Source organism: Diprion similis, chromosome 6 (genome assembly GCF_021155765.1).
Source record: "Diprion similis isolate iyDipSimi1 chromosome 6, iyDipSimi1.1, whole genome shotgun sequence".
In the NCBI taxonomy this organism is placed as follows: Eukaryota; Metazoa; Arthropoda; class Insecta; order Hymenoptera; family Diprionidae; genus Diprion; species Diprion similis.
In genome coordinates, this window is record NC_060110.1 from 4,639,923 (window position 1) to 4,666,965 (window position 27,043).

At 34.8% G+C, this 27,043-nt stretch overlaps 2 protein-coding genes across 2 annotated transcripts; both read left to right on the top strand.

Moving 5' to 3' along the window:
* The first annotated feature begins 80 nt into the window (after positions 1–80).
* Positions 81–6,266, top strand: LOC124407317 (protein pelota). Its single transcript, XM_046883345.1, has 9 exons — positions 81–370; positions 999–1,091; positions 1,212–1,362; positions 2,017–2,130; positions 2,570–2,710; positions 3,510–3,732; positions 5,150–5,342; positions 5,403–5,509; positions 6,082–6,266. Exons 1-9 carry the CDS (start codon positions 330–332, stop codon positions 6,183–6,185), a joined length of 1,167 nt encoding a protein of 388 aa, XP_046739301.1. The 5' UTR covers positions 81–329; the 3' UTR covers positions 6,186–6,266.
* A 6,363-nt stretch (positions 6,267–12,629) lies between these two features.
* On the top strand, positions 12,630–17,663 carry LOC124407040 (pescadillo homolog). Its single transcript, XM_046882836.1, has 8 exons — positions 12,630–12,762; positions 12,875–13,108; positions 13,211–13,718; positions 15,487–15,623; positions 15,720–15,979; positions 16,486–16,673; positions 16,757–16,944; positions 17,115–17,663. The coding sequence occupies exons 1-8, from the start codon at positions 12,739–12,741 to the stop codon at positions 17,376–17,378; spliced, it is 1,803 nt and encodes a 600-aa protein (XP_046738792.1). The 5' UTR covers positions 12,630–12,738; the 3' UTR covers positions 17,379–17,663.
* Positions 17,664–27,043: the final 9,380 nt, after the last annotated feature.

Sequence of the window (27,043 nt, forward strand, 5' to 3'; positions counted from 1 at the left end):
CGGAACACACCTATAAGAAACGAACAGGTCCAGGGAGAAGAGAAACATAACCTAAATGAAAGCCAGAAAAAAAGTTAAAACAGAAATGTTTGTTGTTCTTACGTAGTCGATGATATTTATTTATGGACTTGAAAAATGGTTATTCCTCATAGTTGTCAATTCACTCTGTAATAATAAGATTTATTGTCAGTGAAATATGTTGGAGCATATCCTGAACAACCTGTTAGGAAAACATATGGATTGGTGTAGCTGAATTGAACATAACCTATAGAACGATTATTGAATTGTTCGTTTAAACTACGTGATAATAAAATATTCCATCCATCAAAATGAAACTGCTGTCAAAAAACGTTGACAAAAATGGTGACGGGTAAATCGCTTTTATTTGCTTTTAACTAACTTCTTTAGTGTAAGTAATGTTCCTCTGGACCAACTATTTGGCGATTGATTTTAATGATTCTTGGCTTGTTGCGTATTTTACATTACAAATACGATTCGAATATTCACATGGCAAAATGACTGCTTGCGCGTCACAGTAGAATCAAAATCATTCTACCAAGAATAGGATAAGCTTGTTATCTGCTGTACTGTTACTACAATTCTTTTCGAATTATTGTATTCCGATGTTATTTGAAACCATAACACACATATGAGATACGAATCTGCCAGTCTGTTACCCTCAGAATACAGTAAGAGTCCCTCATCCGTGGAAAAATAGTAAAACTTTTCTTCTACATTTATGAAAAATATGACCTCATATTTCTTGCAAATTAGTTTTCCACTTTTTCTAGTTTTTTCTCTTTATTTTCCATTTTGAACCACATCTCTCTATATTATTATAAACTTTCAATAATATTGTTGTTTTATGACTGAAAGATCACACTTACACATGAAAGAAAAAGACTTTTAAATTTAAAAAACACAAATCCAACTTGTTCATTTAGTGTCAGCTTATTGAAAGTATGTTCTTAATTAATGATTGATTGTTCAATCAACAGCGACATAACATTAATCCCAGAGGAGCCGGAAGATCTATGGCATGCCTATAATTTAATCAGTGAAGGGGATTCTGTGCGAGGATCTACTATCAGGTATGTATCATTAATTATTAACGAAAATTCAACACTTTTGTTTCCCATCGATCGTCCAATTTATAAATGAAACTGAATATTTATGGAAATGTAAGTTTAATGTGTACTTTTAACTCCAAGAAAAGTCCAAACCGAGTCGTCGACTGGAAGCTCATCCAGCAACAGAGTAAGAACTGTGTTGACGATTAAAGTGGAAACTATAGATTTTGATACCCAAGCCTGCAAACTGAGACTAAAAGGTCGAAATATTGAAGAAAATCAATATGTCAAGGTATGACTATTTTTTGTCATTATTTTCCCCAAAACCAGCTAGTAAACTTCGTCTTATCATATTGCACATCTAACATGTGATAACTCGTGCGGAATTTAGTGTTCTTATAGAAAAAGTCATCTTGCCCAGTGCAATCCCCCAAGTTCCCAATCATGTTAATTTAATCTGGACAGTTGCACATTGCGGAATATTCTCTTCCCTTTTCCTTGACTTTACAGTAAAATGCTTTTTTTATTTTACACGAACCAAATGATACAAAGAAATTTTATTTATTGTGAGGTTGAAGTTTTTCATCTTATTGTAATGTTCCGTTTTTTAAAATACTGGCTATTCAGCAACATTACAACTGTGTAAAACCTATTAAATTATAGTAAAGCATGATCATTTACGAATTCAGTTCGTTAATATCATATTTTGAAGCAAATAAATAGTGATTTTTATTTCAATGTTTCATTACATTAACTTTACTAAGTTCAGCTTCATTGTCAATTAGCAAAACTGAGGTTTTGGTTCTCTTTTTCACTTTTGAATATACCTTAGTTTCATGAACATATGCAATAAATCATGTTTTGCGTGATATCTCTAATGCAAATATGCCATAACTCAAAGGCATGTAAATGGATTAAAACAAACTTTTATAACTTTTGGATGTAGATGGGTGCTTATCACACGCTGGATCTTGAACAGAATAGAAAATTCACACTTTACAAGTCTGAGTGGGATTCCATTTCCTTGGAACGAGTAGACACGGCTTGTGACCCTACACAGGTAACTTATGAAAGAATCAACATAAAATATTGATTTTCATTAAAAGTCTCTTGATTGATATGATACCCCAATCATTCTGAATATTATGAATGCATAATATTGTCATGAAATTTGTCACAACTTGGAACAGAATATGAAAATGAAATAAATTAGCTACAAATATGTTATGTTTGAAATTGTCAAAACTGGACGCACAACTGGTATAGTTTATAACAAAAAATCATGAAGATGAAAAAAGTCATGAACATTACTTACCTCTGAATCGAAAAGTTCTTACTTTTTACAAAACAGCTTTGGTAGATTTTCAATTCATCCCATACTATTGCTATTTAATAATATGGTCCTTTCTTGTTCATACCTGAGAAAATATATCTTCTCTCCGAGGATGAGCTCTCAGTAATTAGTTGCTTTTTAAAAATCAATTATTGAATATTTTCAGAGTGCTGATTTAGCTGCTGTTATAATGCAAGATGGAATTGCTCATGTTTGCCTCATTACCTCTAACATGACTTTGATTAGAGCTAAAATAGATCAAAATATACCAAGGAAAAGAAAAGGAAACGTATCACAACATGAAAAGGTTTGTTAGCACTCTTTACGGTCAACAGTAGATTATGTGCGAGTGTATGTATACAATGTATATAATTTTAGTGGGAAAGGTGATTGCGATTTTTGCCAGACTGGTACTTCTAATAGTTACGATTACTATGGGTATGGTGATATCGGTAATGTAAAAGCATGGGAAAATATATATTGAGAGAATAATGTGTAATATAGAACATGCCGACACATTTCATACAGCAAGCTTAGAAAACATTGTTTTCGGAAAGGGCCAAAAACAAAACATACAGGGATAACTATTATTCAGCAAGAATACTTGAATATCGTGATTTGCTCACAACACAATATCCAGTATTGATCTCTGTTGTAAGCAAACTATAACGATGTCCTTGACGCTCCACTTTTCGTGCCGTCATCCTCATTGCATGCAAAATTTTGTGAAAAATGTCTATTCCGCTTACAAAAAAATTGGAAAGTTATATTTTGTAGGAGATTTTTCAAAATTGTGTAATTTTTCCCCTTGATATCACACTTAAAGAATTGTCCATTCAAAAATCGATCAAATAAAATAGATTTTGCAGTGAAGCATAAATGAGGTTGACGTTTTCATGCGTAGAGAATCACTTGTTGAAGGAGTAAGACATCAATTTTTGTTCAACAAGTACGGGGAGAGATTAGAAATTCAGATCTGCCTGACTGCACCAGAATGACTCATAACTCGATCTTATATCGTAATCAGGGAAAAATTGTAGTAATTATCCTTCCTTTGTATTAAAATGTGATATATCGGTTAACTTTTGTTATCATTGGAATTTCAGGGTTTGGCTCGCTTTTATGAAAGCGTCATGCAAGCAATCCTACGACATATCAATTTTGACATAGTCAAGTGTATTCTTTTGGCCAGTCCTGGTTTTGTTAGAAATCAGTTCATGGAGTTTATGATTCAAGAAGCAGTGAGAACAGATAATAAAGTGATTCTAGACAATAAGGCCAAGTTTATGCTTGTCCACGCTAGTTCTGGCTTCAAGCACTCACTGAAAGGTACTACATGCCAAATCATATTCTACTCAAGTGTATTTAACACTAAAAACTGCCAATATTGGTACACCTCCTTCAACAACTAAAACAATCATTAGAATTGATTCCCACACAGTGGACTTCCTAATAGTATGCTTCGTATTCAAGGATGCTACATTTCACAAGCTTGTTTGAATTGCTGGCACTACAGAAAAGGTTTTTGATTGAAAAGAAGAAGGAAGAAAACGGAATTGTTTATTTATGATCCAAACAGTATACCTGTATTCATTTTATTACACAAAATACATCGACTACAAGTGAACGAAGTGCATAAATGTCGAACTTATGTGAAATATACAAATAGGAACTATCTTATGAGACGTCGAAATTGAATACATACGTAAAGATAAATGTAGTCATTGCTCAAAAACGCTACTGTGGAAGTTGATTTGTGGTATCCGGAACACATTATCGATGATTTCTCGTTATTATCTCCAACACAAGTTTGCAAAACGTGATATAGCACAACGTCCTGTAGATCCTTTGCTGTATAATATTATTGTATATTTTTTTTGTGTTATAACATGTAATGGCATGGTTGTCTCTATCGCGCGAAAGTGACATTTCGAAAATAAATCTAGCTGGAACTTTCAGTTGTTCAAGATATGCTATTCACACTCTGTATTAACAATAAGAAATTTGCAAGAAAGATTAGTAAATCTATTGTTATAATTGAGGTAGCTGGATCTATAAAAAAAAAATTATACAATGAGCTAATTTTCATAAATGTTCAGTGTTCTTGCAAAAATTCCGGACAGTTTTATATTGAAGACCGTATTATTCACAGTTACGACAAAGTATAAATAATTCATAGTTCAGTTAAAAATTGTTCAGAATGAGATATGGAACAAGAGAAGGAAGTTTGAGACCTGAAAATATTCAGCAAGATTGCCTTGGCAGTTTAAGTGTTAAATCATTGTATCTTAATTGATTATGTGAATGACATGCAATAATAAATCAGGTTCACTTATCGTTTCATTGTTTAGTGCTTCAAATTTTTATTTTGGCAACAACAATTTGATGTATATGTATGTCATGTCATGTCACAGCATGGCATGGTAAGATGAGTTACTGAAAATTTTAAGAATTTCCTTCAAAATCCAGCAATAGGATTTAGATATTCTCAGCCGATTTTCTTTAAACGTGTTTTGACTTTACCTCATTATTGTAAATTGTCATTCAATTGTTGCAGTATTTTATTGAATCAATCCATCCAAAAATGTCAATACATAGCACTCACATTTTTGAGCCAAATAATGAATCACAACAATGACAATTGAAACACTATCAAACACTCTGTTTTTCTCACCTACTAAATATAAGTAAGTCGTCGTTGTAAGTCGATGTATACATGTTTGTATTAATATTAAACTGTTGACAGAGGTGCTGGCAGATCCAGCAGTCGTAAGTCGAGTAGCTGACACGAAAGCGGCAAGTGAAGTCAGAGCATTACAGGCTTTTTATACGCTGTTACAAACAGAACCAGCCAGAGCGTTTTATGGGAAGAGACATGTGGAAAAAGCTAACGAGGCTCAGGCTATCGAAACTTTATTAATTTCGGATAAATTGTTCAGGTGATTGTTGAAGCAGAATGAACTTTTGTTTCAAGAGTAATAATTTCACTCTCTTCACAGATGTCAAGATGTTGCAACACGGAAACAATACGTCAACCTTGTGGACAGTGTCAGAGAGTTGGGTGGTGATGTCAAAATTTTCTCCAGTATGCATGTATCTGGTGAACGTGAGTATGATGCGTAAATACAATGTGCAATGTAGCGCCTGAATCGAATCACAGTACCACCTCGTCATAGAAGTCCTTGTTCTACAACAATTTCAACTTCGATACACTCGAGCGTGTTTTATAGCTTCCTCTGCTCTACTTGTGTACCTGAGGTTTCCCAACTTTGGCACGTTACAAGCGAACGATTGATTACATTGAATCATACGTGTTTAGACACCGAATTCGTATATATATATATGTATATATAATACTCAAATGTGATTCCCGAGCTCTTCAAGCAATAGTGGGAGAAAACACCGGCGATACATTTCTTGGAATCCTATTCTCCTGATCACCCTAACACTCTTTTATAACGAGGTAGTACTGTATTTATTTCGTTAAATTAGTATTATATTTATTTATTAATCTACGGATATGAGAGCCACCATTTTATTTCACCAAAGATTTGGATTTACATTTTATCATTACTCGTATCAGTAGTTTTATTTTTATTACGGTAAGCCATTGAATATCTATTAGTTTTTTTCCCCTTTTTGCCATGAATATTTCACGTTATATTGAACTCATTCCAGAATTAGATCAACTGACAGGAGTGGCTGCTTTGTTGCGGTTTCCAATAACGGAATTAGAAGATGAAAGTGAAGACAGCGAATCAGAAAACGAAGACGACAAATAGTTATATTTAAGAGTATGGTTGATAAAACATTCACATAGGCCATTAATTAAATAATTGTAAACATTAAAAATTATTCAATAAATGTCGTTTGCGAAGTTTGAGTAATGACTAAATCAACATTTTAGGGAACAAAAGATTTAATGCATATCCATTTATTTGATAAATAATTTATATAGTATCCACTACCAATAAGAAATTATGTCCATATCCTCAAAGATCTTATTATCAATACTCAGTATAAATGAGAACTTGCTTTTTCGGTCATACTTGATCTATTAAAACTTTGGGTATACATTAATACGGAGCATAATGGCTCGTCCTCATCTGTTGAGCTTCAGTTCCAAAATTTTGTCAGATTTAAAAAAAATTAAATTTCTCAAGAGGGTGTCAGTTCAGTTTAAAGTTTGATAAATAAATTGGTGAAAAAATCTACAACTTCCCCAAAGCTGATTTTTTTTTTTTCCTGAAAAATGATTATTCGTCAAATAAGTCATGATTGATTTGCCGCGATTTTTTTTTCATTAAAAGGTTTATTTGTTATGAACATTTCAAGACCCGAAACGTTATGCTCCCACTTTTCGTTGAAGAGTGAAATCGATTTCAAGTCGAGTTGTTCATACGTTGTATGAAGCAATTTGTGTGGGAGCTCCATGTATGTATGCTCTAAACTGGTAACCCTTAAGAGTTATCCAAGTATTGTACCATTTTTCAACATTCCGAAAATCTCAAAAAATGACTAAAAATGCTGTGTTCAACTGTAAATTTGGAGCAAAACAGAATTTTTCATAATTCCTTGAGAATTTTCGGAACGTTGAAAAATTTGATGTGTTTGTTCATATTGTGTAGTGTCAAAAAAAAAATACAAACAAAATCGTCCAATTACGGGACGGGTGTGAAATTTTGAGATGGGTCTCAAAAATTTGCGGGGGAAAAAACTGGAAAAAATTGAGGAATGCCTTTTGGAGAACGGCATTCAATGTTTGTTTGGCTGGGAATTGCCAGAAAATTTTACTTGACGCCTGACGCCGCGTCCAACGGCAATTTTTTGAACATCTGACCACGTGTACGCAGTTCACATGGCGGTTCCGACCGCTCGAGAATTGCTTCCAAGCGCGGCGCGGCTTCAGTCGATTCCGAGCAGCCGAAGCGGAGCGGAGCTACGCAAGCCGTAAGTCGAGAATTCAAATCGCCATGGCAGGCTTTGACTATTCGGAAGATGGCCAAGCACCGATACCTTACGGTTAAAAAAAGGCTGTGTATCGTGATTCGATCAGTGTATAATGCCTACGAAACTTTCTGTGAATAATATACGAATGGTATGCAGAATCCGTATTACCCATCAAAGAGCCGAGTTGCAGAAACAAAAGCAGCCGAGGACATCGAAGGTGAGTTATCGTATGTCAACTTTTTGTTATTCGGTGCAACTTCAGCTTTTAGCGATTGCGATTCTCGACTCTCCGCCTCGGGTGTCGTTTGTTATTGTTTGTACGGCTGATTTTCGGTAAGTGCGTTGTTGGATTGTTAGCAAGCTTAACTCAGTCTGTTTAGGCAGCCAGCTACAACACAAAAAGATTGAATGGACGTAGAATCGAGTGTAATTATTACGATGCATAGCCACAAGCGTTTTGTGACAAGAAAATGCCCTGATAATCGTCCCTTGACGTTTTCTTTCTATCATTCTGAAAAGACGGGCCGTGCGGAAGGTGACCTTCGTACGTGTTTTGTCTCGGATTTCAGTTCGCGGATCGCTTCTCACTCGTAGACACACGTTTTTGAAATGAAAATTTTATTGCGTCGTTGACTTTGGAGTTATTTCTTATGTAAGAAAAAACTGTAAGTGAGCATCTATTTCCTCCATATCGTAATCCTTTGTTACCGTTGAACAAAAGTTAACGCATCACGGCGTTATCAATTGTTTCGAAATTTTTAGTGAGAATCGAAATCGTCAACTGTTATTGATTTTCTGATACATACCGATTAATTATGTCTTGGATAACTATGGTAAATTTTGAATTCTGTTCAAATCGTTATTAAAGATACATTATAAGTACTAGCAAAATATTGTGTTATTTTACTTGATTGTAGAAAGAGACTGTAACAACGTTGCTTGGCATTAGTGATTACCTAGATTGAAAGTCCCTGTCAACAAATCTTGAAAGACATCACTCGGTAGCGGAACTGATGAATTTATTACATATAAACAACAGGTATGAAACAATCCCAATAATTTTTCACCGATTCATGTAATCGATAAGATTTTCCAAAACTTGACATAACGCATTACCTATGAACCTGACTATATGGATGTTGAATTAGATCAGAAATTAAAATAATGTTATGGTATTGTTCTTCACCTGGTTACAGAATTGAACTAATGCAGGAATGAACGAACTGGTTAGCAAGTATCCGTATTGAGTGACCCTGGTGATATATGCTGGGAGAATAAAATGCAGAAGCTGAATAGCTCGCAAATTTGTGGAAGACTAGAAAACAGGTAAACATTTGAGATCATTTTTGATTATACCTTTGGACTACTTTCGACCAGAGAAATTTGTCAGTTAGCTAAAATTGATTGGTGTTCAGTTCTTCATTATATTCACAAAAAATAACGGTAATTTTTCACCTTTTGTATATTAATTTTGCAAAACAAATACTATTAAAATGTTGTTATTTCTGATCTGATAACAGGGGCACACTATATTGCAGCACTATCGACCACATTTAGCGATGATCCAAATCACGTAATCCAATCAATCAACCTCTGACAACAAACTCAAAATTAAACCATCCGCTACACATTGAATAAAACTGAAAGGTACATATTCGACATGATTTTTAATTACCATATCCCTTTTGATTGTAAATGATTTCAGCTGCTCACTAATTTTATGCATTACTTCAATATGTGTTCTTATTTTATTATAATATTTTATTATATTCTCATTATAGCATGAAAAGTGTGTCACCATCATGCAACCTGAGAAGCTACGAGAACTACCACATATACATGTAAAGTGCGGAGCAACCCGGAGGAGGTGAGAAAACTTATTTCAATTATTGTTTTATAATTCAATGAGCTGCATTTGAAACCTAATTTTTGTCATCGCGTAATATGTGGCAAACGAATATGGAAGTAGACAACAGTAATAATAGAAAATCCAGTTTGCTAAATTAATTCGAGCTTCCTTTTTCGTTTTTTCAGAGTTAAGCAGAGACATCTGAGTAACTTCTCCATTACTCAGCAACTTGGTGAGTTTGCATGTGTTTAGGCTACGGGTATTTCCCTGGGACTCCTTTGTCATGTGGCGTGGCGGTAAAAATTGTTAAACAAATCTTCGATTTCTTAGCTGCATGGATAGGCTCATTCGCGATCTCAACGGTGCTTGACTTTCAATTGACTCATTTTTATTTTTTTCTTGGAGTTGACCTATTTTACCGCAGTTACTCAAAGTTAGAAATTTTGCACGTTGCTGAAAGTGGAATGAGCATCGCGACAGGTTGCTATCACTTACTCAACATTCGCGAAAACAGATTGTGTTTAGCTACAGATTATATGATTACAATGATGTCGTTTAAGTGATGGATAAACCTGAGGGTTAAACATATTTCAACGATTGGTTAATTGATGACGTTTCAAAGTCTGGCAGAATGTAACGTAACCAACTTGCATGATATATCTTGAATCATTTTCAATTTTTTAATGCCCAGCAATTATCGAATAACTAGAGGCTTAGCTCGCGTAGAAAAATGCAGGATGTTTTTAATCCATCTTACAAAAGGTTGTTGTACCGATAGTCCGTCAGCAGTCACTAAAACAAAACTCTCGCTGAATATGGTACAACAACGTTTTGCTCCCCACAGGTAATCAAAGAAAAAGTAAGTCACAGTGACCACGGCGCAAATGAGGAAGAATGATGTGTGTTGGAAAAAATGGTGAATCGTTTAGAGCGAATATAGGTAATCGGGTAGGTAGGTGGCCGTTTGGTATCCGTCGCGAGGTTTGATGTAGATGTGTGTGTGAATCTCTTTTCAACATTTCCGTCGGGTGGTTCCGTTGGGAATCAGGCGAGGGTAGGAAGGTCGCGATGCACCGCGATGTTATTATTTTTTGTAATCCACAGCGTCAAATGATCACAGTGATTTTCATCCAGCAACACGTGAAAGACTGAATATAAGAGTCTCTGAACTATTTATTACTAAGCTTTCAAATTTTAACGAGGTTCAATTTCCCGTTTCCTGTTACTTTGCTATCATTTTCCAGTGGTTATTGAATTCAATTATTTATTCATTATCTATATCATTATTCCATTCAATTGATCTCTGTGATCGTCTGAATGGGCAAAAAGCATCTCTGGACCATCTATCGCGTTCCGTGGTACGCTAGATGGGGAGAGATGCTGAGCTCGAAGACTTCGCGTCGAAGAGGACCGCCGACCGTCACGCCACACAATAATGCATGCCCTCCAACCTCCCTCCCGGACTTGACTCGCATCTCGGAAGAACAATTCGCATCGCAATGTGTTGGATTCAAAATGACGCAGATGCGAATTGGTTTTCTACAGAATTTTGCGACAAGTCCTAGACATTTAAGATTTTTTGACGGATTAATCGGCCGCGCCTTTTTGCGCGTTGATTAATCACGGGAATCAGGCGCGTAATTAGCGCGACGATTGATAATCAGAGTGGCGACAGACTGGGAAGTCGGGAATAGTTAGGAAAAAGTCAGGGAATTATGACGGACCATAGGGAAAAACGGACTTTTGTTATAAATCTTTTTCACTGTTCAGTTTGGCTTCGTAAATTCAGTTAAGATAACTTTGGAAAATCGAATCGTTCAATTTCTAATTATTTGTGTGAAACGAAGCAATACTATGTATTTTTTGATCCAAATTTATATGTTCAAGGTACACAACTTCTGAAGCTTTTAGTCGTAAAAACTGCCTAACATTACCTCATTTAAGTCTTGTAGAAAAACGTCAGGGAATTCTGTATTTTTTGACGAGAAAGATCAGGGAGTAGTCAAGAAATTATATTTGAGTGAAATTGTCGCTACCCTGATAATGCGAATCGGTCGATCGCCCCTTTCACTTGACGATTTCGTAAACGGTATCAATAAATAAAAGCACTCTCAATGTGTTGAGCTTTTAGCTTTTCAATCAAATTTGTTACTTAAAACTGAATTCTCAAGTTTGCATTGTCCGCGCCGTTTGCGCGTTGACTTGATACTTTTTGGTTCTGAGCGATAGCGCGGCATTTACAAGCCGGCGGTCAATTCACGGAGATAAAAATCGCGGAGTGTATAGTGATAGTGAAGAATCTTGTCGTAAGTATTTATAAAACATATCTGAGGTGTATGAAAGTATTTGTTTTGTAATTGTATTTTTTTTTCTTTCAGGGCAACGAACTAACTTTCTTGTTAAGGATACGGAGAAATGTTACTTAACTCGGACGACATTATTTTTGTCGGTGTACACACTTTTGTCATTGTGCTAATCGTATTTTCGTCTGTTTCAACTAACCTAACCTTTTGTCTGTTTCAGCTAATCAAACTTTTTGTCTATTTCAGCTAATCAAACTTTTTGACTGTTTCAGTTGATTCATCTTTTGTCTGTTTCAGCTAAACAAACTTTTTGATTATTTCAGCTAATCAAATTGTTTGTCTGTTCGAGCTTATGAAAGCTTTTGTATTTTCGATGAAATTTTTTTACCGACATCTGTAAGCGATTACTGGTACAATTTCCGAAATCTTCAATAAAGCCTTGATAAACCCTGCTGAAATCGAATTAAGATGTGTAAAATTGTTGATCGAAGAAATATCTCACCTCAGGCGTTTTTTGGTAGAGTATCTTTGTTGAGGTGAAATATTTCCCCGATCAGTAATTTTTCGTAGCACATCTCAATTCAATTTTTACAGGATTTGCCTATCAAGAGTCTATTGACGAATATGAGGATTTTAGCAGAAATTCATTTCGATGTAGGTAACAAAAGTTACGGTAGACTAATTCATTTCGTATGGGTATGTGTCTATCTTAGAGCATATACAGTATATGCTCTAAGGTATCTATACGTATATATATGAGGAAACTACGCGTAAAAAAAACCACACCTAGATTACAACGATATATATCAGTGCGTAAATCGAATAAAAATGAATTCAAAAAACCAAGGGTGCGTTCCGAAACTAGCTGGCAGCGTTAGAAACTCCCTGCGACAGAGACAGAGCTAGTGGCAAACTCACAGGCGCAAGAGAGATAAGAGATTGCTGATAGCACTAGAAGCTAATTTCGGAACTCATCCTAAGTAAAATGAATAATACAGCGCCCTTTGCAGACTTTTTGTCTAGAGGTTGGTAAAACTTCGTGGGGTTTATTTAGGGGTCTTCAGAGGGAACCAGAGAATGCCTACGGGAAAGTCACGCGGACCATTTGGCAACACTGCTCTGAACTCAGAAGGAACTCTCAGCCCATGTTGGCGCGTGCGAAGTGTGTCAATACAAGAATTGGATTTTTTTTTAGGAAATATTAGCCGTTGAAAATAACCGATCGCTGAGAAAATGGTCGTAATAGGAAAGAAAAAGGTAAAAATATAATCTAAAAAAATTTTACCTTAGAAACGTACATCTTACCTCATTTTCCAACGCTTAACGCTTTTGAGGTTATTTCTCCATGCTTGTCTGATATTATTCGCAGTACCAATCCGGTGAGGGTGCTCAATTTTTATCACGAAGATCAGCTTTGAAGAAGCTCCAACTTTCACTGAAAGACTTTCGGAAACTATGCATATTGAAAGGAATTTATCCCCGAGAACCTCGTAACAGAAAGCGAGCCCAACATGGTGATTCAAGTATCAAAACTTTATACCACAAAAAAGACATACAATTCCTAATGCACGAGCCTATAATATGGAAATTTCGAGAATTTAAGGTAAGTCAAATTCTCACTCTACATGCCCGATCGCCACATCATATGGCAAATGTTTTAATACTTTTGGATAGGTCTCATAATCTCGATTTATCTTTCTTACAGATATTCAACCGAAAAGTCGGCCGAGCTAAAGCAATGAGAGAATTTGGTGCTTTGAGACGGTATTTAAATAATCATCCGCAGCTGAAGCTAGATCACATTGTAAAAGAACGTTACCCAACATTCATAGATGCATTGAGAGATCTTGATGATTGTCTCACGCTATGTTTCTTGTTTAGCACATTTCCTTCTATAGCTCACGTGCCACGGGAGCATTCTCTTTTATGCAGGAGATTAACCGTTGAGTTCTTGCACGCCATTATAGCAGCTAAAGCACTTCGAAAAGTTTTTGTCTCGATCAAAGGCTTTTACTACCAAGCTGAAATCAAGGGGCAAACGATCACATGGATAGTTCCACACCATTTCTCTTTCGAACCACAGTCCAAAAATGAAGTTGACTTCAAAGTGATGTCAACGTTCGTTGAGTTTTACGTTGTTATGTTGGGTTTCGTCAACTTCAAGCTGTATCATGACTTGAATATGTTTTATCCACCAAAATTCAACAGTCCAGGTAATAATTGATAATGTCAGCCAATATTTAAGTAGAAGAAAAAAACGCAATAATTTTAATGACTTTGTTTTGTAATTAAAAAGGAGGTCATTCATCAAGGAAAGTTTATTCCAATTACATTTACCGTAACAGTGAATAAAATTTGAAAATTTGAGTGTCCTCGTGTTTCACTGAATTGGCCTCTGTTGCCAGAAACAAATTTCTTGGTTCTTTCAATAGCTTTATAGAATAAGTGAATACTCAATTTCAAAACAATTATTTGTTAGTTTTCAAGTACTCATCCATATACATGGTTTTAATTTGGTGACAGATAATTTTCATCGGCAAGTAATTGATAAATATAATATCATTGTACGGGAGTAATCTTCTGCAGTTTGGTAGAACGAACCAAAAGTGATGAAAGTGGCGCATTTGGTAAATCGGTGAAACCTCGTTTATACGTTTTCTAAGGGGTGTGGTGTATAAATGAAAATAACGTCAAGCAAATTTTTTTGCAACTCATAATTTATTCTCAATTTATCATTTCAAAGAGCTTCATGGTTCATTTTGTCATTGCATTCATAGCATAATTAACTAAAACCATTGAATACATAAATATATATACAGTAAACTAATCAACTTTATGAAATCTTAATTCAGTGCTTATTGGTTACATATGTAATAATTTGAGCTTCTGTATCTGTATTAATGCACGGACAAAATTTTATCGTAGAACGTTGAGTAATAATATGATAGTTTGACTTACATTAGCTTATTTGTACACCGAAAGCTGTGCAAGAGTTACAATAGAAAGTTTGATCGATTTCAACGAAAATTATAACAGAAACACTAATTTTATTGCACTCACTGATATAAATACGATAGGTTTTGTCATTATTGTTCTTTATACTCAAACTATCATATTTGGTCTATAGCGGCAAAATAACAAAATTTATTCCATGTATTTCTATTAATTGGAAAATTCAGTAATAGACGCATGGAGAATTAAAATGCAAGTTTTAAATGAGAGGTTAGTTATGATTAACATTCAGGTGAAGGGAAAAGAGTACTCGGGAATGGAATGAATTACATATACATGTGTAAAACGTTCAAACAAATGACGTATAAGTAAAAGTTTTCTAGAGAAACGTATAAACGAGGTTTCAAAGAAATATAGGATAGGAGAATACATGACACTGGTAAATGAACTAACTATTCTTGTACAATTGCCATTCAGTTTCTTAGTATTTTTGTAGGCTATTTTTGTGTATCTCTTAAAAGTCATGAACAATTGTTTTTATCAAATTGTTCAATTTCATCACCTTGAGAATAGTATCCACGTTAAGAAAAATTATCAAAGACATTGCAGCCAATTTGCCTGTGGTTACTTTTATAGTGTGCCCATTAAAGAAAATTAGAAAAATGAATTAATATTGATTAACTGTGAAAAAAGGTCTCAATCTTAAAAAATAATGGAGGTAGTTTATTGGACGTAACAAATGGGCCTGTCAATGACTAATATTTCATTTACGTTTGTCTGATATGAATGATAGTCTGATGCGGATCTTTCACGAATTGAAATGCTTTTGGAAAAGTATACCTATAGTGAAACCAATTCACTTGCTTATCAAATATTTTGATCTAATTTGAGATCTTTGTTGGAGATATATGATAGAAAATTGTAGTCTTATTTGGCATTGTGTGCTCTCAAACATTGCGATTATTACTTTCACCCATAATTCTGACATAAGTATCAGAATTCAACGATTAATGACAGATTTTTTCAAAGGAAGCACCGACACTAAATTAGTGGATGAAGAAGCATATGTGTCCGAAAGAATCGCTGCATTGAACTTGCCGTTGTCCAGTGTTAGCAATGCAACTTCAGCACCAGAAGAAGAACTGGAAACGGATCAATTTCCAACAGTTAGTTTCTTTATTTCACATCTTCAAAGTAAATGAACGCGTACTTACACACGGACTGCAGTTATTAAATCATCTGTGATTCGATACTTGTTTTAGGAGGCTGACCCTTCTCAAATTGAATTATCAAGAATTGAAGTGGAAAAAGTGAAGAAACTGAAAACACTATTCAAAGGTTTAAAGTTCTTTGTGAACAGAGAAGTCCCCAGAGAACCCCTTGTATTTGTATTGAGGTGTTTTGGCGGCGAAGTATCTTGGGATAAAATGCTATTTGTAGGTTCCACCTTCGACGAGAGTAATGAAAGTATTACGCATCAAATTGTCGACAGGCCAAGCATGACAAAGCAATATATCTCCAGGTAAAATGAAATAAAAGTTGTATATATACATTTTTTTACATCTCTTTACTTGATTGAGTTATTTGCCATGCAAAATTTCTTTAACTCATTATTACTCTGGTAATAGTGATACTGAGAGAATCAATATTTTATAAATGCACATTGGAAATGTCAGAGCTTCTGAAAAAAACTGTCGATACATGCCATCATAAATTTTTCAATTGCTGATTTAAACGCTTGGGAAAGCAGTTACAAAATGTGGCAAAAATTACATATGAAATTCAAAGTATTGAGAAGTCCTTTAAAAACCTCAGTGAATAGGCTTGTGGTTTTGAAAACCAACTTTTTCATCTTTGATTGGTGTGCATCTTGGCTGCTACTTACGCTGTCACGGTCCATCTAAGGTGTCAATCTGGCACTGAAAGTTTAGATGTATAGTGCAAATATAACAGCTTAATACCAGAAATTTATAGTAGAAATATATACAAGATGAAACATGCTTAATACTAATTACAAAATTATTTTAGGTATTATGTTCAACCTCAATGGGTGTTTGATTCGGTAAATGCTAGAGAACTTTTACCTGTGGAGAATTATCTAATGGGCAGTGTGCTTCCTCCGCATCTTTCGCCATTTACAGACATGCTGCGGGATCAAACGTATATCCCACCTGAACAACGCGCTTTACTCGATCCAGAATTTAAAGTGAAAACAGGTAAATAAAATGAAGAATCAGAATTTTCTTAAGGCTCAGCGCACATCACAGTTCTATATATAACTTGTAAAATTATATTGCAGCTAAAGATGATAGTGAAGAATCGGAAGCAGAAGAGGAAGCAAACGATCAACCAGAGATAGAACAAACAGAACCGATTCCTGAAGGTGAAAGTGAAGAGGCCACAGAGAATGATATCTCAGAGGATGAACTTGAAATCACTGAAACAAAAACGGATGACAGCCAAACAGAGCAAGAGAGATTGAAAAAGGTAATGTGGAAGGGAGTGTATTAAAACAAATCCTAGAAATTTCCTTTCGCATTAAAGTTGCAATGATATTTGAATGTATATCACAGGCGATAGTACTAGAAAATTTTCTAGGTCCTACAAAGAAAGTAAGATAATTCTACTGCAATACAAATATGGTTTTTCTTTTGCAGAAAAAGGGAATGGCGGTGCAACAGGGCCAGTTGACTAGGGAAAATCCATGGGAGAAGAACCGTATTGAGAAACAGGAATACCGTCTTAGAGAGAAAATGATAAAAAAGAAACATAGGAATTTGTACAAGAGTATGATGCAGGGAAAAGAAGACAGAGCAAAAGAAATCTGGTTACTTAGGAAAAAACGACGCATTCACGATTCTACAGAAAAAGAGAAACGTAAACAAATACGGAAAGAGAAGAAAGTTAAACAAGTGGCATGAATTCGATCGGAAAAATCCATACGTCTCATTGTAAGGAAAGAACGGCAATAAGTACAATTATGCAAATTAGCTATTATAGTGTTACCGGAATACAATTCCATGTTCACACTTAAACTCGAACTGTATGCAGTTTCATATGTGACCATAACGACACATATACGGATGTAACACTTTATGATAGCTAAAATAAAGATTCTTTTGAATTGCACTGTACTGATGAGAACAAGATATTTCACGCAAAGCGAATCAGCCACACCTCGAATATTTTTATAATTTTGCTATTTAATACTACTCGAGGAATTGAAGTTTGCCGTCAAAAAGTTGGTAAAATAATACCAAACCAACTGAAAAATAATAATAATAAAAAGTAAATAAATAATGGTGCAATTCATCAGGCGTCAAAAAATTAATGCTCGATTTTTTTAAAAATATATAAACAAATGAAGTAAGAATTCTGTTGCTAATATTGCTTCTGGGCCTAAACTATTCCGTTCACTCTACAGTAATGTTCATTAATGCCTTGGGCGTTCGTATCAATGCAGCACTCGCCTTCGGCTCACACTGCAAACTTCACAATCATCGGAAATCGCGTACTTTTCGATGAGTGTGAAGTTTACAGCGATGAGTCTTTAAGGCAGCTGAGTAAGGAATATATTCAAACAACTTTACAGATTGCCCTTCCTTATACTTCTCCAAAAATTCTATAAAGTCGCATTTTTTATTCCAATGAATTTCATATTTACAACTCTCATGTATTCGATAAATTATATATTCATATAAAGAGCGCCAATTTGTAATATTCACTAAGATATTACTTATCATATTAATAATCTTATTTTTTCAGCGCTGGCATCTATATACAATTTCAGACATCCACGAAAATATGCAGATTCTTGGGCAAAAATCTTTAATATTATCAGTATGATTCGGAGAGAAATTTCGCTACATACTCCTGATATTCAGAAAAGTTCGGAAACACAGTGAGATTCCGCAGAATTTTATAAATTGCGAATATCTATGTTCGCGAATCGAAATTTGGGTTATACAACTCACTTCAATGACAGTGCGTAAAATTGAGTTATTCGAAAGTGCGCATGAATGTGCTCCAAAGAAAGCCCTAGTGTGTAAATTGGGTAATTGACGCACGTATCACAGGTACGGTTCGTACCACAGGGAGACCGAAAGATTCGGGAAATTTCTTACAGCAGGGAAAAGTCAGGGAATTTTGAAAATAAGACTGGAATTTTGAGTTTGTCGAAGAAATAAAATCGTTCTCATACGGAATATTATCGATCTTAAGAAAAAAATTAAATTGTACATGAAAATTTTGTTTCGTAGCACCATTTCATACATTCTATAGGTATGCATACCACGTTAGCCCTAATATAAGTCGAGGTTTTTGGTAAGCGACTTTACCATCAAAAACCGTACTCAACTTATATTCGGGAGTTTTTAGGGTATTTGCATTATCAACTGGAAATTTCGTTATCGACGGATAATTGTAGTATTCTCGCAATGCAATATTCGCGCACTGCGCGTGCGCGCCTAATCTCGAAAATCGAAAATTCGAACTTCAATTTTTTCAAAGCATCGGTCTGAAGTTGGAACAAGCAAATTCCTTATTAGATGTTTCGTTCGTGCAATAATTGAGAAAATGAATGTTCGGAGTGTAAATAGAGTAAAGTGTAGGTGTTGACAGACAAATCAAGTGAACAAAAACGTCCGTCACAGTTGTGATGCGAACTTTAAACTAACAGTTATGCGGAAAGCCGAAAACACCAACAATTACAGAGATGCGTTAAAATGCGGTATATCGGAAAAAAATGTACGCAATTGACGTGAAATGATGCAAAAGCTAAAGTATTTTGAAATTCGACTTTATTCGGATGTAAAAAAAAAATGTCCTGAATCAAGAGTTCAAAAATTGGGGGTCGACTTATATTCGGGCCAACACTAACTTAATACTAAACCTTCTTTCTTTTTTTTCGTACGGAAAATCGCAGGCTGTTGTTTTTAAATTGATTTAGACAGTAATGTAGTGACTAGATTAGTTAGTGGCATATTTCTTAAAAGGTTACTGAATAATCTCAGATTCCAAAAAGCGTACGAACCCCGACAGGCTTTCAACATCGAACTTTCCAAGCAATTGTTGGAAAAGGTAATTCATCGTATGTTTAATCTTTATCAGTAGTAATATGCTGTTGAGGTTATACCGGTTTTCGCGTCCGGTGATGAAAAAAAGAAAGTTGATCAATTATTATTGAAGTAAATTTAATTACAAGAAATAATTTTGCGTCATTGTAATCATATTTCTTACTGAAAAAAGTATAATCCTCGACTGGAGTAGGAAAAGTAATCCTCACGAGTTCTCCACACTGCGAGTGCGCAGGACTGAATCCAATTGGCATTGGAGCTTCCTTATTTGGATTTTTACACTAACGGTGTAGTTAACCTTCACTCGTCTTTTCCCACACTGAAAATATTTTCATTTTTTCTTTTCATTTCATTTCATTTCATTTCACCGTCTGGAAAATCATGTGCTATACAATATCCTATTTTATGATAACATTTCACTGGACATAAGAATTCTAGGACCACTTTTGAGAGTGTTCGCTGCGAGGTGTATTTATATATGTTACAACTAAATTGTTTTTCTTCAATTTTCAATTATTATTGCTGATATCAAAGTTATTATAAGTACAATTTTAATTAATCCGTTCTAAATGATTGTAATACTATTGATAACGGTTCTTTGCTCCTTTTTTGCACGCAGTTTGTTTATAACTATACATATAGGTATATACGTTTAAGGATATCTTATTATAAATCTCTGAAACGGTGTTTTGAAGACGAACGATATCCATTGGTTTTCCCAATCCCACGCAGAATTTAATATTTGATTCATACATCAGGAATTTTGTATACGTATAATCGTTTCTTATTCATAATATTTCAAATGTAATATTGCCCGAACGTTTCTGGAGAATAGTCAACGCGAAATTTCTATTTGATTAGTGTAATTGCTTGAGTAGCTGATCAAACGGAGATAAACACACTCATTAATTTTTTTTGATTGAACCAAAGGTTTTGCATGGTTCAAATTTTTACTGCAAGTAGAAAATCTAGTCTCTATTGTATAGCCAAAGTTTCAAAATTTTCCCATTGCTGTCTTTGAAATGATGTCCATAATGATATTGGATATAACGCATTAACACATAGATTTCTCCTGTTCCGATCATTCATTTATGTTGCATTCGAAATTCAAATATTAGAGAATAACAGATTCAAAGAGTCGAGCATCCCGAATTCCTGAGTCTTCGAATCATGTTTGTACTCTGCGACCTCGAAGTCACTGCAGGTATCAAGTTTCGTCCAAATAAAATCACTCATTGCGATCTCATCCGCTGTATGGATTCACCGTTTTGAATTCCCAAACTTTCGTCTAAGTTCGACAAAAACGAACTTAAGACTACGGTTTTTAAATTTTGAAAAATTTGTTGGAACACTCTGTATTACTATACCTAAAAGTACAGTGTGAACAACTTTCCGCAGAGTGTAGGTGTAACGATAATAACGTGCCAAAGCGTTGTACGATCGTACTTTCATGTGGGCCAGCCGCGTGGGACGCCTGACCTTCCAACTCCTTCGGGGGAAGTGCTGGAAGCGTTAAAAGCAAAAGCAAAAGCGGACAGAGACCCGGGGTCGTACGACTTTGGAGCGTGGGTTTCCGGTGGGAGAACTGGAAATATATCCACATCGAATATCACAAACAAGCGAAGAGCCGTTGCGCCATTTTTGCGCTGCTTCAGGATACCTATTTGAAGTTATAGTCATTTTTATGTGAAAGCTGTGGGAAAGAAAAGAATCAATTGTATGAGACACAATAATTGAGCTACACGATTCAAGATTTTTTGGTACTGCTAAATACAAAATATAATCATTTTTCTCAATATTACAAAAGTTCGAGTTGTCTCATTTTACAATCAACGGATCGTATACGTTAAAGACGATTGATTCGTTCTTTTGACACCCGATTTGATAGAAACTCTTTCCTTAAAATTAATAACTACGATATTATACACGTAATACGAATAAATAAGACTAATAGTGTTTTGAAAATAATTAATTATTCACGCATTGATTAAAAAATGCTTGTAATATTATTAAGAGGAAGGAAATGACGATGAAGATTATTGAACAAATCTGTAGATCTTTTATTTTTCATTTTGAATCATATTTGCATTTAGGTCGTTTCCTTATTCCAATGATAATTCAATCACGTGTTTCTTTAATTCAGAAACCTCCTGTCTAGAGAGTATATCTGACCCAGTTAAGAATGAAAAGTCGATGGTAATTGCAACTGTAACTCAGAGCATCAATATTTTATTGATTTTTCATGTGAACTGCTTTTTGCTATTAGATTGGAAGCATCATTGAATGATTCATTCGAATCTCTGGGCTTCTGACTCATATTCTTACGTTTGGTTATCCTGCTGAGTGGTGTAATGTCTATACTTTATCAGCCATTTCAAATGCTTCTATATTAAATAAAACAGCCAAACTGTGATTCCCATTTCTTGTAGATCGTATATCCGGCCAGACATCAGATTTGCAAGCTAATACAGATTTATTTCTATTTCACTAATAATCAAATTAATTATTTCGAGATTTTTAATATTAAACATTTCTCGAATCTATATTACGTTTTCTTACGTTAAACCTCAGTTTCATTAAACAAGTACCTACGCAGGCATACTTAAAATCATATTCGTACATATTTTTAAGTCAATATTCTCAACATTTCCTTGTAGGAATATTTTATTTATTATATCTATACTCAACATCAGATAGAAAGTATATTCGAAGAACTGCAGTAATAAATCGGTACTATTTAGCTGTATCGATTTAGTGGGATCCGTGTATCGAAAAATAACAGTTGGGACGAGGGGTTAACTAACTCGATCGACCAGATTGTGTCACATATTTTCGTAATTTTGGTAATTAAAGATGATTTTCGTATACCTTATCCTCAAACTTTTTTCCCTGAATTATACTTTATACAGTTATTAAAAACAACTAGTAGCTCAAAATGGCTCGAATTGACAAGTTCCAAATTTTATCGCGAAAATATCAAGTATTCTGAACTGAAAGTGCTTCTGGAGAACCAGAGATATAGCAGGTGGACAGTCTAGCTAAAAAATTTGGCAAACGAAAGTTTAGAATCAATAACTGAATTTAGTCGCGACAAGTTTGATCAGAAAACTATCCCCTTGGTATGAACAAAATTGAAAATTATAACGAATTTTGAATGAAATAATTCAGTAATTAACAATTTGAGTCGAGTGATATTATCGGCCAGCATTTTTTGACCGCGAATTTGTATAGTTTGCCCAATTTTAATAAACAATGGCTTATTTTATTTATAAATGAACTCTATGGAAATAACTTGACATGGATTTTTGTGGTTTGTTGGGATAATCTGTTCGCAAATAAAATGCATATAAGGTAGTTTTTCGTTGACAAAACTTGGAACATAAATATAATTTTCCAAAGGTTATTAATAAGTAAACTGCTTCAAAGCGATCGGTAGGTTTTTCACGTTTCTTTGTATGAAGGAATATTATTGCAACCTATTTCAATTAATTCGAATAATCTCAAGTGCAATTGTGCAGATTTCATTTTGTAAATCTTTTATTTCGACAATGTTTTGGTTGGACTGTACACGTGATGCATCCTTAACATTTGCCGTCTGTGCTGCCTCGAACAATCTCCAAATCAACACAAATCTCGACTAACCATGGAACACGTGCGAGCTTATGTTTGTTTTCACAAAAATTGCATTTTTAACATAAATGTAAAAATGATAAGATGTTTCGAATTTTCACATTTGGTATAACCAATTTGAAGAATATCTTTTATTAAGAGTTAAGTAACTTTTGATTTAGACGATGCATGAGGCCGATTTATTCTTTAAAGTACAAAAAAGCGTTTTTTTTTTCATTTTCAAAAAAGACTCACACTCACCTCTTAAACGGTAGATTAATTGCATAAATTCATCATACATAGAATCACATCCCAACTACGATAGCATGTAGAATAAAAATCGTAATTCCATCGGAAACACCCTAATTAGTAGAAAGATTCCCGAAAGAAGCATCAAGGCAACCTTGAATTATGATTGTTATTAACTGCGGGTTCAAATTATAATTATCAAAGTCGATTCGTATATTCGTATATTATTTCTGTTTCATCGTGCAGGAATCGCGAGATTATTCGTCCTTTAAAACTTTGATATTTGAGCAAGGATCGAGCATGGATTCTTGTTGTTGAACCGGCTATTTATAGTGATGACTAGACCAGTGGCCATAATGGTGGTGCCAGGGAATATATCTACTTGTAGCATAGTGGGAAGGAAGGTGGTATTATACAGTCAGTCGTAGAAGTGAGAGGGACGCGTATAGCTTATCCGTACACGTACACTCCGTCTTTTAATGTACTTGTAAAGTACAGGTAAGTATAATACAGATGCGGGTAGTACGATAAACTGCACACATGTACGGATGCTGCATCGTAACGGCGATTGTCGGCTGCTTACGTCATCATGGCTATTTCTACCAGCCGATCTCCAGAAGTCTTCCGTTGACCTTAGTGGCGCCGCAGCCAAGTTTCCGCTAATTCGTTCGTTGCATAACGTAGAAAAAAAAAAAAAAAAAAAAGAAAAATTGCCAATTTTTGTATGATTTCATCTATTGTCTAGTCGAAAAATGAACAAATATGGTTTAATTATTCTTGGTTTATCTGATTTGTGCGCTTCGAATAGTATGTTGAGCAACAAAGAGGTAAAATCGGTCTTTTCGGGCTCACAATCAGCGTAAGTTTGCAATACGAGTATGAGTTTGAGTTTGCAAATACGCGAGGCCAAAAGACTCATGCCTCTTTGTTGCACGCGATTCTTTGTATGACAAGAGTATTTTACACGGTTTTTCACGGAGCTCGAAACTAAGGTTAGGGTCGCGTGATGTCAGATTTGTTCGCCACAGCGCATGCGCACCGTACGAAAAGGGACTTAAATGTGGCATTTTCAGTACTTCGCGCATGTGCATTCGCAGGCTCACTTGACCGTCATAGAAACGGGGACGTCGTGTACGGAAAACACATGTGGAAACACGTGTAAAACATGCTCGCGTTATGGAAAAACAAAAATTACAGCGTAATTGTGGCTGCAAAAATTCGTATAAGAATTTGACGAATAAGAACAATTTAATGATACTTCAAACTATCATGAGCTCATGACTGGGAGTTAAAATTTTTACTCGCCTGTACTTTGGAAATTTTTAGACCGCATAGTGAGATTTGAACGTCTCATTCACTCAGCGTGAAAGCTTAAAATGAGGTGTCACCGTTTATGGAAACACGCGAATCAAATTTCTCACTCTCTCATCGACTGAGTATCCTTCAATGTCAAATTCTCTCTTTTCATCAGGGTGTTTCGTTTGGAAACAAAATGTTTTTTCGCTTCAACCGGGAAAATTTGTGGACGGAAAAAAAGAAGGTCTCGTAAAAAGTTCTACTTTGATATACATGAGACTTATTTTCAAAGGTCGCTATCAGAATCCGACGTTTTCCCATTCAAAAACGTGAGGAAAATGTCACTAAATGATACAGCCTGAATCCTGCAAGCATATGATAAAGATTTGATTCCCTACAAAAGTGTAAATATAATTTTTGCTGTGAAGTCAAACTTTCATATAAAATTATTCTTCAAGACTTACAACTTACGAACCATTGAAACTGCGGAATTTGCTTTGCGAGCATTTTCATAAAAAATTGAATCACCTATAAAACTTATTGTCTGAATTTTTGTCGTAAAGTCAATAGCTCACATTTAAAAACCAATTTTAGTCGAGGCGACTATCGCATCATCGGTATCATTGAATATGACTTACAAGTGGTAATAATTTTTCTTAAATCACGTTTTTCCATGTTATTTCAGTAGCAAAACTTCGAATCCCAAGAGCTACCCTTTAAAATTGGATCTAAAAGATATCCTTCGGTCAGATTTTTTATTTAAAAAATATATGAGCTTTCTAACGAAACCTCCTAGTATTCATAAATCTGGATCAAAAGTATTTGACGACCCTATAATCTGTGTGACGGTATCAAGAAAATTATGTTTTTAAAAATATTTCTTTTCATATTAATCCGTTCGGAAGTTTATAGCAGTGTGCTGTTAATCTTCTCCAACCTTGGTGCAATGCGATTGCTAACGTAACAGTTACGAACGCATCGCTTGAGGCGTTCCCACAAAGCTCGTCGAAGACAAAGAAAATTAGGGAGTCCTACCACACCAACCTTTGCAGTTCTCCGAAAATAAAATACATCGATGGGTCGCGATATTTTTTCCTCCTTCCCGACGATGTCTTGCTGCACTTTCGAATAGTATACCTATTCCAAGGCAAAAACCGTGGGATGGTATGTTCAGAATAAGATGGACAGTCACATGAGATATTTTTTCAATCCTGCATTTCGATATGTTTTGTATATTTTTCTTTTTCTGCGCTAAGCGTTTTTTTCTTTTCTTTTCTTTTCTTTTTGAACAATGAAAGATTTGATATCAAGTTCTCAGCAATTACTAAAACTCGAGTTTTTTTTTTATATTCTTTACTATCTCACTAGCAATGTCATGGTTCCAATTTTTTTTAGAACGTGGAAAGAGTTATCGATTTTAAAAAATAATAGAGAGTGCCACAGAGTTTACAGTTTTTTAATAAACTTATAAACTTTTACGGAGATTTTTAGAACATTTATCCGAACGACTCAATATCATGAACAATATATATTGGATACATAATTCCAAAGTATCCAGTACACTTTGTAAATTAGGTAAAAATGTGTGTAATGACTTGTTTTTGTGAAAACCATGTTTCAAGTTTGTGGCACGTCCAAATCCGGCATTCAGAATCGGCGCCGGGTGACGTCACTGTCCGTCGCAGACAAGGAATTTGTCGATTTTACCAAATACGGCGCTGGAACAGTTTCTTCATTCGAATAAATCTCATTTGATTTGACAAAAAAGTGATGAGAACTAGATAATTTGTGTTATCAGGTGGAACTAATATCTACTTGACTTATAAAACGATGTTTCCCGATTTGCATTGTGCTCTTCACGTGAACGATTAAAAACGCTGTTTGAGATAAAAAAAAAGAATATTATAACAGTTTAGTAATTCTTTTGTTTGGTGATAGAATTGAAAATTTTCGAATACTTGTTACCAGGTTGTTAAAAATATTTAGGGATTTGGGAAAAATCGTTAATATTGCTTGGAAAGTGCGTGCTTTTCTTGTTGCTACGTATCAACGGATTGCCGGAAAAAAGGATACGTCACAGGAAAGTTTACACTGATGTTTTAAATATCAGTATTCAATGCAAGGTCAACAGGATAAATTATGCTGTGCGCGATTTTAGAAAGATGTCATTTAGAGAAAAATTTGTTTAAAGTTTCTCTTCACTATTACTTGTTTACCATGAGACAAAGTGACATTTTCCATTCTCTTCCGAGGCCATTTAATTGTCCATACCTCCTCTCTTCTGCTTTTTTTGTTTCGTCAGTGACCATTTTTCAAGCTTGCTAATCGATATCATTAATCTTAAATTATTCGTGAAA